The sequence below is a fragment of the Pristis pectinata genome, chromosome 38 (assembly GCF_009764475.1).
Source record: "Pristis pectinata isolate sPriPec2 chromosome 38, sPriPec2.1.pri, whole genome shotgun sequence".
In the NCBI taxonomy this organism is placed as follows: domain Eukaryota; kingdom Metazoa; phylum Chordata; class Chondrichthyes; order Rhinopristiformes; family Pristidae; genus Pristis; species Pristis pectinata.
In genome coordinates, this window is record NC_067441.1 from 4,038,771 (window position 1) to 4,051,062 (window position 12,292).

A 12,292-nucleotide genomic window follows, 5' to 3' on the forward strand; every position below is an offset into this window, starting at 1 on the left:
CCAAACTGTACAAGTCACAATTCAACCCACAGAGCATCCAGAACCCTCTCTGGAGGGGAGAATTTCCAAAGATCCTCAGAGGAGTTTTCTCCTCAGCCCAATTCTAAATAGCCACCTCCTTATCCTGAGACCAATCCCATTTATTCCAGCCTTTCCAGATCGATCTTGTCCATCCCTCTAAAGTATGCAGCTAAGCATCTTAATACTTAGTTGCATACTTAGCCCAGCAGAATGATGCCATCAATTCAATTCCCCCCGCCCCATTATTTCCCTATAACATTCACACATGCCCATAAACTCCCCTTTGATTCTTTTTGCTATTAATCTAAATGAGGGGCAATTTACAGTCACCAATTAACCCACCAGCACGTCTTTGGGATGTGGGAGGAACCTGGAACATCCCAGAAAAAGCCTAGGAAGCGACGGAGAGAACATACAAACTCCACGCAGGTAGCGCTGGAGGTCAGGATTGAACCCAGCCTAGGTCGCTGGAGCCATGAGATGGCAGCACTACCAAACCACCCAGCAAAAACAGGATCAAAACTTTTAGGTTATTTGCCCGTGGCAAGTTGCTGTGTGCATCATGTCCACTTACACTTACACTTGCTGGGTCTGCGATGTCCCAGATACCTGCTGTTTAATGGTTTGGACATAACAAGAGTGTAGACAGGAATGTGGATTGTCTCCCTCTGAATCAGACTGCGAGTTACATCATTCAGTCCCAGCGCTGAGGGAGTGCTGCACTGTTGGATGCATCCTTCAGACGAGGATTAAACTTGGGCTCCCCCTGCTCTTCTGACCTTCCTCTGAACTCTCCCTGAACCTCCCTGGCCACTATTTGAAAAAAACCTCCGGAAATTATCCTCATATTCTTGTTACCAGTATTTATCCCTCAATCTACAACACTGACACAGATGATCTGTTACATGTTTGGTGCTTATGGGAATTGGCTAACCCTCACTTTACTCCAAATTCTTTATTTTCTCCTGGGTCAGGCACAAAAATAAAATTAAAAGAATTCACAGGAGAGGGAGAGAGAGAGATTTACACAAATATGTTTATTAATATCAAAACTGTACAGAAAGATTTATTAGGAATCAAAATCATTTCCAGATCATACAATGACTAACAGACATTAATATGTACATGTATTGAGAAATCATAGTACAGAAAGATTTATTAGGAATCAAAATCATTTCCAGATCATACAATGACTAACAGACATTAATACATACATGTACTGAGAAATCATAGAAATTTATCAGAGGCCATTTGGCCCATCATGTCCTTTCTAGCTAACAGTGCACTTCAGGTTAATCCCACTCCCTTGCGATTGGTCCAGAGCCCTGCAGGTGAAATAATGGAGGGACCTGGGTACCTCAAAAGATCTCTTTAGTACACCCCCACCACCAGCACCACACAGAATCCCCAGCCCAGTTGATTGAGATAATCTGGCAGACAATAATACATGACCTTGCAAGCACTTCGGGCTTCAGACCACAAAATTATGAGGGACATAGATGAGGCAGATGGTATGAAACTTTTCCCCATAGCAGAGGTCCATAAAACCAGAGGACATGGCTTTAAGGTAGGGGAAAGAGGTTTAGAAGGGATCTGAGGAAGAATTCTTTTCACTCAGAGGGTGGTCGAAATCTGGAACACAACTGCCTGAAGGAGTACAGACTGAGACTCTCACAACATCTACGAAGCATCAAGACAAGCACTTGAGTCACCAAGGCATAGAAGATGACAGGGCCAAGTGCTGGTAAATGGAATTAGTATAGATGGGCGTTTGAAGGTTGGCATGGATCTAATGGGCCGAAGGGCCTGCTTTTGTCCTGTTTGACTCCATGACCTTCCAGAGTCTGCAGCAGAACAGAGCAGCAGACAAATAAGGAGCTCAACAGGTCCAAGTCCCATCTAAGATGCATTCTTGCAAATTCCACATTACCAGCCCTCTGCACCAATAGAATTTTTTAAAAATCCTCAGATGCTGGAGATGCAAAATAAGAACAGAAAAACCTGGAAACACTCAGCAGGTCTGTGGAGAAACAGGGCTAACGTTTCCGATTGGAACCAGCTCAGGAAGACACCTTGGGTGGCATGGACAAGTTGGGCCGAAGGGCCTGTTCCATACTGTATAACTTCCCCTGTTAACCCTTCAGCTCCGTAAACATTGGAATCATCTAGACAAATGTAGCCTCACCCAAGATATTTACTTTGTCCTTTCCATCCCTCCCACACCCTTTCTACAATGTTAGCTTGTTTTCTTACAATCCCAGTTCCGATGAAGGGTCTCCAACTGGAAACGTTAACTCCGTGTCTCTGGCCCAATGAGCTGAGTAACTTGACCCACTCCCAGGTCTCTGCCCTCCCTCTTTGCCGTTCCCAGGATCTCGAGTTTCCATCTCTGCCAGTCCGAGGGCCTCTGACCTCCACCTCAGCTGCCCTGATGTTTTCCAGCCTCCTCTTAGCCCCCCGGGGTTTGCTGTCCACCCACACATCCTCAAAACCCCAACAAGTTGGCTGCACAAGTCAACAGGGTGTAGGGAACGCATACGGCATGCTTGCCTTTATTAGTTGAGGCACTGAGTTCAAGAGTCAGGAAGTTATGTTGCAGCTTTACAGAACTCTGGTTAGGCTGCATCTGGAGTATTGCATTCAATTCTGGTCACCACATTACAGGAAGGATGTGGAGGCTTTGGAGAGGGTGCAGGAGAGCTTCACCAGGATGCTGTCTGGATCAGAGGGTATGTGCTATAAGGAGAGGTTGAACAAATTTAGGTTGGTTTCTCTGGGGTGGCAGAGGCTGAGGGGAGACCTGACAGATAAGATTATGAGAGGCATAGGTAGTCAGCTGATATCTTTTTCCCACGGTAGAAATGTCTAATACTACAGGGCATGCATTTAAGGTGAGAGAGGGAAAGTTCAGAGGAGTTTGTTTTAACACAGAGAGTGGTGGGTGCCTGGAATGTGCTGCCAGGGGTGGGGGGTGGAAGCAAATATGGGAGAGGTGTTTAAGAGGCTCTTGGATAGATCCATGAATATGCAGAGAATGGAGAGATATGCACCATGTGCAGGCAGAAGGGATTAGTTTAATTAGTTTGGCACACTATCATGGGCTGAAGGGCCTTTCCTGTGCTGTACTGTTCTATGTTAAACACACAACCCACCTGTCTCTGTAGCACTTCCTGATCTCAAACCCACGTCATGTTGGATTGGAGCAGAGATTGGAGCGGTTCACAGAAGTACATGTATTGAATGAGAAGCAGCAGTTACTTCTGTAAAACACTCCACAGACAGGAGTCAATGTTACGGTTTAAACATTCTGTTAAGAAAAAAAGTGCTCAAGTAGCGTGAGCCATTTTACAAACGTAACCTGCTGACACTGCAAATTACTGCAATTAATCAAACAGCAACTTTCCCCAATTTTGGCTGCCAGTCAGCTACCAGTTTTTGAAGTTCCTCCCAAATTTTCGGCAGGAGCTTGTGAGTCATGGACCGCACGGTGAATCTGAAACACGTCACACATGACATATTCTCCAGCTATGCCGTCAGATACCTGCATCCACACCCCTGAGCCATGTTATTGCTCAGCATTCTTCCCCTCTTGTCTGCTTGGCCACTTGACTGGCAGGCGCAGACGGACAAAGTCATCAGATAGGAATATGTGCAGTAACCTGCTCTGATAAGAGCAGGCAGGAGGGAGGAATTCAACCTGAGGGCAGTTAACACTATTTCCTTACGGCAGAGAGGAAGGCACTTTCAGCCCATCGAGTCCCTACCAGCTCATTCCCATTCCCCTCTTAATTTTCCCCACAAAGACCCCCCCCCAGGTTCTACCACTCACCTATATACTGGGGGCAATTAACCCACTGACCTGCATGCCTTTGGGATGTGGGGGAAACCCGCGCAGTGACAGGGAGAACGTGCAAACTCCACACAAACAGCACCTGAGGTCAGGATTGAACCCAGGTCGCTGGAGCTGTGAAGCAGCAGCTCTCCCCGGTGCACCTCTGTGCCACTCCTAATGAATAGAAACTCTTTGGCCATCAGTCTATCCCACAAAGCTTGCTCTTGGTTGTGATGGACACACCTGAGCAGGAAAAACTCAGCGATGAAGGGTGACGGAGGGGGGGGGGGGGGCTGCACTTGGATGAGGGAACACAATAGGGTCTGGTACAACAGGCTTTGATTCATTGCCCTCCCTCACCCTTAAAGCAGAATTAAGTTGGGCCATGAGCGTCACTAACTCACAGTTCTCTCATTCCCTCCACAACATGATGAGGGGCTGGCGTCCAGCTGACAAAATCGGCCGTCCGTTAGATTGCCTGAGGACGGTGCTGACAGCACAAAGTATGAAGCAAGACCAAAGAAGTGGGTGTACAGAATGTGGGCTTGTGTAGGACACATGAAACAGCTTGGGGTTCATTCACCTGGACTTTGCCCCACCTTACTCCCCCTGTCGAGTGATGCGACGAGCACGTTGTTGGACAGGGCTGCCCTGGATGGATGAGGTAGAACGTCGTACTACAATTGTATAGGTTCTTGGTGAGACCTCACCTGGAATATTGTGTCCAATTTGTTCTCGTTAATTAAAATAGGATTACAGAGGGAATGCAGCAAGATACAACAGACTAATTCCAGGGATGCAGGTTTGCTGTGTGAGAACAGATTGAGAAGACGGAACCTGTGCTCTCCAGAGTTTAGAAGAATGAGAGGAGATCTCATTGAAACAATTCTTAAAGGACTTGCAGACACAAGAGACCCCACCTCCCTTATTTGGTACCACGGTCCACCCTCCTCTCCTGTCAGATTCTATCATTCTGCGTGCCTTTGCCCCATCACCTCCCAGCTAATTCCACTCTTGCCTCCTCAAATGGATCCACTATTCTTCTCCAACCCTCCCCTCACCTCTTTATACCGGCCATCTCCCCGCTATCTCAGTCCAGATGAAGGGCCTTGACCCGAAATGTCGACTGTCCATTCCCCTCCACTCGGCGGGTCAGATGCTGCCTGACGCACTGAGTTCCCTCTAGCAGCTGCTTACGGGACCTGACAGGCCGGTTGCAGGGAAGGTGCAGATTTCTTCACCCAGAAGGTGGCGAATCTTTGGAATTCTCTGCCCAAGAGGGGCTGTGGAGACTCCGTCACCGAGTGCATTCAGAAGAACGACCAGTAGTTTTCTGATTATTAAAGGAATTAGACTACAAGAGGTAGAAGTGATAGTGGGACAGGGTCGAGGGGCCGAGTGGCCCACTCCTGCTCCCAGGTTCTTACCCGACTTCCAGGAGCCTTTTCCTGGCATTGCTGGGGGTAGCCCAGAACATTGAAGTCCTGCCATTAGATCCTCGCCCACCCCTCCACCTCCCTACCCCCACTGCCGCGGGGGCTCAGCAACCACGCCAGGGGAACCGGGTGGGCTTCGGTATCCAACACCACCCTGGGCACAAGCTAGGACTGCGAGGTGCCCTTGTCGTGCTCGTAGATCGGGTTGCGCAAGCCGAGGGCGACCGATGAGGGGGTCGGGGGATCCCGGTGCTTGGCGCAGAGGCACCTCAGCAGGACGCAGAGGACGCTGAGCAGGACGAGGAGGCAGATGGTGACGCCGATGTAGAGGATCAGCCTGCGGGTGGAGCCGGTGGCAAAAACGAGGCAGGGTCCCGCCCCGGGATCCGCCCCGTCCAGGTCCCGCTTGGTGAGCTGGCTGGCGCCGGCCGGGTTGAAGGCCAGGACGCAGACCACATAGGTGGTGGCCGCCTCCAAGCCGGCCAGGGTGAAGAGGCGCTGGCGGCTGGGGATGAGCTGGGTGGTCACGTTTTCCGAGGCGCCCTCCGGCCAGAACACCAGGCGGTAACCGCTCACCACCGAGGACGGCTCGCACCAGTGCACGCTGGCCTCGGAGTCCGACGTCCCCGTCACCCGCCGGATCCTGGGCTGCTCCGGCGGGATGTCTTCGCCCGAGATCCCGGGACAGAGGCAGGGCTGGGCGCGCTGCAGTTCCTCGCAAGGCACCTGCATGTGGCTGCAAGGGTTGTAGTCGCAGCGGGGCAGGGGACCCCTCCGGGTGGGCGGCGGCGTGGCCTCTTCCTCCTCGTAGTCCTCGTACTCATCGTTGTTGAGGGTGAAGCGGATGAACCTTCTCCGCGTTGTCCTCCAGCTGCTGGTCACTGGTCCTGGCGACTCCCGGCTCTGATTGAGGTTGGGCAGTTGCACTGAGGTCGCCGGCCAGTCTGTGGTTCCGGGGCTCAGGGGGGCAGAGGCCGTTTGCTTCCAGCTGGCAACACCCACACAGGCGAGGAAGACAAACACGGCGGAATATCGGCTCAAAGTGTCACCTGGAGAGAGACAGCAAGTTTATTGTCATGGGCATACATATCCAGGGTATAAATGCCACCAGAATTAGCTTTTTGCGGCAGCCGCACAGTAAACAGAAGTTAACATAAACTTAATTGACATAACTTACACGACCAAAATAAACAGAATAACATGAGTGCAAGTTGAGACAGAGGCAAAAGAAATATAGTCTAAGGTAGTGTTAGGGTTTTTCAGGTCTGTTCAAGAACCTGATGGCATTGCAGAAGAAGATGTTAGAACACAGTACGGCACAGGAACAGGCCCTTCGGCCCACAATGTTGTGCCGAACTAATTAAACTGGTAATTAAATGCCAAACCAAACCACTCCCTTCTGCCTACACAACGCCCATATCCCTCCATTCTCTACACATTCATGTGCCTTTTAAACGCCTCTATCATATCTGCCTCCACCACCACCCCAGGCAGCGCATTCCGGGCACCCACCACTCTCTGCGTAAAAAAACTTTCCCCCAACATCCCCTTTGGACTTACTCCCTCTCACCTTAAATGCATGCCCTCTAGTATTAGACATTTCGACTCCAGGAAAAGGATATGGGCTGTCTATCCGTGCCTCTCATAATCTTAAAACCTCTATCAGGTCTCCCCTCAGCCTCCGCTGCTCCAGAGAAAACAACCCAAGCTTGTCCAACCTCTCCATATAGCACATGCCCTCTGATCCAGGCAGCATCCTGGTAAACTTCCGCACCCTCTCCAAAGCCTCCACATCCTTCCTATAATGGGGCGACCAGAATTGAACGCAATACTCCAGATGCAGTCTAACCAGAGTTTTATAAAGTGCAACATAACTTCCTGACTGTTGTTGAACCTTGAGGTGTGGGTCTTCAGGCTCCTGTACCTCCTGCCTGATGGCAGCATCGAGAAGAGGGCATGGCCCTGGTGGTGGGGATCCCTGATGATGCATGTCGCCTTCCTGAGAGACATCACCTCTTGTGGATGTCCTGGATGGTGGGGAGAGCTGTCCCTGTGATGGAACTGGCCTCTTGTGTTCCTGTGCATTGGATTTCTATACCAGGCTGTGATGCAACCAGTTCATCAGTCCCACCTCAATGTGGATGGACGGAAGGCTGCTGGACCATATGCTGGTTAACGAGATCAGTATCGATGGTTGCCACAGACGTGGTGGGCCAAAGGGCCTGTTTCTGTGCTAGATGAGATGACCTCTTGATCTCTCAATCTGCCTCATCATGGCCCTTGCACTTTATTTGTCTACCTGCACTGCACTCTGGCTGTAACTGTAACAATATATTCTGCATTCTGTTATTGTTTTCCTTTTGTACTACCTCGATGCACTTATGTATAGCATGGAAACAAAGCTTTTCACTGTATCTCAGTATGTGTGACAATCATGTACCTTAACCACCGACTAGTTTTCCCAATCTGGCAGCTTGCCCTGCATCCAATCTGTGCACAAAAAAATCCCACAAACAGCAATGCAGCTTCGATTCATTGCTTTTTCATGGGAGCTTGCTGTGCGCAAAATAGCTTCAGGATGCCACACTGCCTGAGCATGTCTCATTGGTTGTGACTGGCTATGGGAGGTCGTTGTGTAGGCTTTCTCCCTCCTGTGACCTCCACTGCCCCACCCAAGAGTTGTCACTCATTGTACCCGGGGGGGGGGGGGGGGGGGGGGGTGTACCCTGTGATCAGAGGTGGGGAGCAGCAAGCCACAGCGAGCTTAAGCCAATCGGTGTGTGGGGGAAGCAGGGAAGGCTGGCGGGCAGTGATCAGGCCAAATGTTACAAGTGGATTCATGAAGCTGTAAGATAATTTGATTCCAAAGCTTACAGAAAACGAAATAAAAGTTTGAGAATGTTGCCAGGACTTGAGGGCCTCAGTTCCAGAGAAAGGTTGGACAGGCTAGGACTTTATTCATCATAAAACACTGAGGGGTGACTTTATCGAGGTGTGTAAAATCATGAGGGGCACAGATAGGTGAATGCACTCACCCTTTTTCCCAGGGAAAGGGAACAGAAGTCTACACGGCATAGGTTTAAGGTCAGAGGGGAAAGATTTAAAAGGGACCCAAGGGGCAACTTCTTCAAACAGAGGGTGGTGAGTATGTGGAACGAGCTGCCAGAGGAAGTGGGTGAGGCAGGTACAATACAACATTTAAAAGGCACTTGGACAGGTACCTGGATAGGAAAGGTTTAGAGGGATGTGGCCTAACTACAGGCAAATAGGACTAGCTTAGATGGGCATCTTGGTCAGCAAGGATGAGTTGGGCTGAAGGGCCTGTTTCCATGCTGTGTCACTCTAGGACTCCAAGTTAAACCAGCCGCAGCCTACTGTACTGCTCCAGCAATTCCCAGGAATTCAAGACGAGCCCCAGCTACTCAAAACAAAAGTGCCTCTGATGTAGGAGGGGTGGCTTATTTTACCAAATATCAACAAATGGGGTTCTTGATATAAAAGGATAGGGGCCATTGGCTGGTACTGAGTTTTTTTAGATTCTCTCCCCAGGTTCCTGAGGCAAAGTCCTGTGTAACCACCTGCCTGACATTGAATGGTATTAACCCATTCAATGCCAGGCAGAGACTTGAACTGGGGAACCTTCGCATGCTGAAGAGCTCCAGCATGCTCCTGGGGTGGTCAAGTTTTCCATAGAACATAAAACAGTGCAGTGCAGGAACAGGCCCTTCAGCCCACCATGTCTGTACTGACCATGGTCCCAATTGAAACTGCATATCTGTCTGCACACGGTCTGTATCCCTCTGTCCCCCCCACCCCCACCCCACCATTCATGTGCCTGTCTAAATGCTGCTTTAACGTTGCTATCGTATCTGCCTCCACCACCCCTGGCAGCACGTTCCAGGCACCCACCGCTCTCTGTGTAAAAAAGCTTGCCCCGCACATCTCCTTTAAACCTTCCCCCTCTGACGGTAAAGCTGTGCCCTTTGGTATTTGATTTTTACCATCCTAGGGGAAAGACCCTGTCAATGCCTCTCATAATTTTATATTTTCGTTTTCCTATTTCTCACAATAACGGAGGCCATTCAACCCATCATGTCTATACCGTCTCTCAGAGCAATCTCATTCCCAATAACCTGTCCGCTCTCACAATTTCATCAACTTCTGCCATCCCTCCACCCACCCACCCATGTCTTTTGACGTGGGAGGGAATCAGAGCAGCTGGGAAAACCCACATGGACACAGGGAGAACATGCAAACTCCACGCAGACGGAGCCGGGGGTCAGGATCGAACCCAGGTCTCTGCAGCTGTGCTAACCATTGCGTAACCACGTCACCCTCCCTCCACCATAACTGTCACCAACAGAAGCCACTGAAACTGCTTGTACTCAAAGTTCTATTTTGGGATCTTGCTGTGTGTGAGATGGGGGACCCCATCCCCTTCATCGTTGTTGGATAGAAGCTGTGTCCTGGATGAATGATTGGATAGCCCGTGGCCTGGATTTTAGCCCCTTGAATCAGGAGGAAGAAGCAATACCAGGGTTAATGAAAAAGATCTCTTGTGCAAGGATCGAGCATTTGCAATGTGAAACACCCTGGGACAGTTATTCAACAGAAAACATTGCAAGCGAGTTAGATAAAACCTGGAAGGAAGATTGTAGGGAAGGAGCAGCAGATGTAAGCTGGATGGGCTGATTGGCCTCCTACACTCTATGAATACGGTAGCAACACTTCAAGTAACGTAAATGCTGTTTAGCACTTTGAAAGTAGGTGTAAGTCTCAGTATTAAACAATTTCTGTTTTTAACTCAGGAATCCAAAAATCTAAAAGCAACTGGGCTTACCTGAAGATAATTTGCTTCTCTGTATCTTTGCCTGCATCCCTTCCATGCCCTGTCCGAAAGCAGTCAATGCACGCTCCTGATTTCTGGAGACTATCAGTCGATGTGTATCCCCGTCTCTCTCTCGCTCTCTTGTGATCCTGTAACTCAGTTTTATATGGAGCACGGGAAGCTGACGTAACCCAGAAGTCCCTGGCAAGGCTCCAAGAATTGCTTAATTGAGGGTTGGGAGTGGAGAGTGTGGTCACTTAACTGAGTGAGAAGTAAACACTGGATGGATTCAGCTTTGAAAACCTTGACAATGTTTCTCTGTTGAAGCCGGATCTTGGGAAATGCATTTAATAACACAACAGAGAGCCTGGATCTAATTAAAAACACGATTAATGCATGGCAACAGCATCGATTGACATCAACTGCCTTCCCACATTTTTGTCAGTGTTGTTTTGATTTTATCCTGTCTCTATTCAGGTTGGAAAGGGGGTTGGGATGAGACTGTAGTTACTCCACTCCTTCCCACCGATGCAATCAGCCAATCCCGTCACCGTCTCATTCACAACTTGGCCGTGTCACTGGCTACGATGCCCCTGCCTCCTTCAGAATGGCTGCCGAGGGGCACATGACCATTGGTATCCATTTTGAGTGGAGAGGTACGGGGGCTTCGGGCAGCCGAGTTGCCATATTCTGTTGGCAAATCTTACCCCTCAAGGGGAGGAACGAGGGCTTTAACCATTTGCCAGCCTCCTCTGTGGAGAGTGGGAGCTAATGCTCAGTAAGGTGGGGAGGGCCAGGTGGCAAGATGGGCAGTGTGGAGTGTTCGTTCCTTGCCACGGTTACATTGCTACACCAGCCAAAGCAGAATGGCTCAAAACAAATGAGGAGGTTGGATATATTAGTTGATCCGTTGGGTCCAACCGTGCTTTGACCACATCTGTTTCCATTCCACACTTTCTTTCGCTCGGATTTTTAAAGTGTATTTTTGGAACAACATGCTGACCTTATTGAGAGTGGGAGGGAGAGAGGCCCTCGCTTTGCACAGTGTATCACAGCTGAAGACAGCAAAGCATCTTTGTTCAGTCTTGCCTCACTCTCCATTTACCCCAGGGCCCTGGCCGAAGAAGTGCTCATGGTCTTTTAAAGGCTTGTATTCCTCGCAGTCTGGAAAATTAACCTATAGTCATTGAGAGATCCAGCATAGAGACAGGCCCTTTGGCCCATCGAGTCCATGATGACCAACAACCCCCTATTTCTACTATTTCTACATAATCCCATTTTTTTATTGTCCCCACATTTATCATCAGCTTCCCCCAGGTTCCACCTCTCACCTAACACTGGGGGCAACCTTACCGTGGCCAATTAACCTCCTGACCCACGTACCAGAATTGGAAAGAGATTGATTATCACTGACATATGACGTGAAATGTGTTGTTCTGCGGCAGCAGTACAGTGCAAAGGCATAAAAATCTATAAATTACAAAAATAAATAAAGTGTAAAACTAAAGGAATAACGAGGTAGTAATCATGGGTTCATGGATCATTCAGAAATCTGATGGTGGAAGGGGAAGAAGCTGTTCTTGAATCATTGAGTGTGGGTCTTCAGGCTCCTGTACCTCCTCCCTGATGGTGCTGACAAGAAGAGGGCATGACCCGTCTGGTGAGGATCCTTACTGATAGATGCCACCTTCTTGAGGCACCGCCTCTTGAAGATGTCCTTGATGATGGGGACGGTTGTGCCCGTGATGGAGCTGGCTGAGTCTACAACCCTCTGCAGCCTCTTGCAATCCTGCGCATTGGAGCCTCCATACCAGGCTGTGATGCAACCAGTCAGGATGCTCTCCACCGTACATCTGTAGAAATTTGTAAGAGTCTTCGGTGACATACCGAATTTCCTTAAACTCCTAACTAAGTAGAGCTGCTGGCGTGTCATCAATGTGTTGGGCCCAGGATAGATCCTCTGAAATGTTGATGCCATCTTTGGGATGTGGGAGGAGACCCACACGGCCACAGAGAGAATATGCAAACACAGACAGCACCTGATGTCAGGATTGAACCTGGGTCTCTGGCACTGTGAGGCAGCGGCTCTGCCCGCTGTGCCACTGTGTTGCCCATCTGAGCTGTTTGAAATGATGGTGGGGGTCAGTGGAATAGAGCGAGAGAGTATTTGTTCTG

At 49.5% G+C, this 12,292-nt stretch overlaps 1 protein-coding gene across 1 annotated transcript; it reads right to left on the minus strand.

The window, feature by feature from the left end:
- Positions 1 to 1,034: 1,034 nt before the first annotated feature.
- LOC127587066 (LRRN4 C-terminal-like protein) lies at positions 1,035 to 10,250 on the minus strand. The gene is made up of 2 exons (XM_052045241.1): positions 10,130 to 10,250; positions 1,035 to 6,338 (listed from the first exon to the last, which is right to left on the minus strand). The coding sequence occupies exons 1-2, from the start codon at positions 10,173 to 10,175 to the stop codon at positions 5,455 to 5,457; spliced, it is 930 nt and encodes a 309-aa protein (XP_051901201.1). The 5' UTR covers positions 10,176 to 10,250; the 3' UTR covers positions 1,035 to 5,454.
- Positions 10,251 to 12,292: the final 2,042 nt, after the last annotated feature.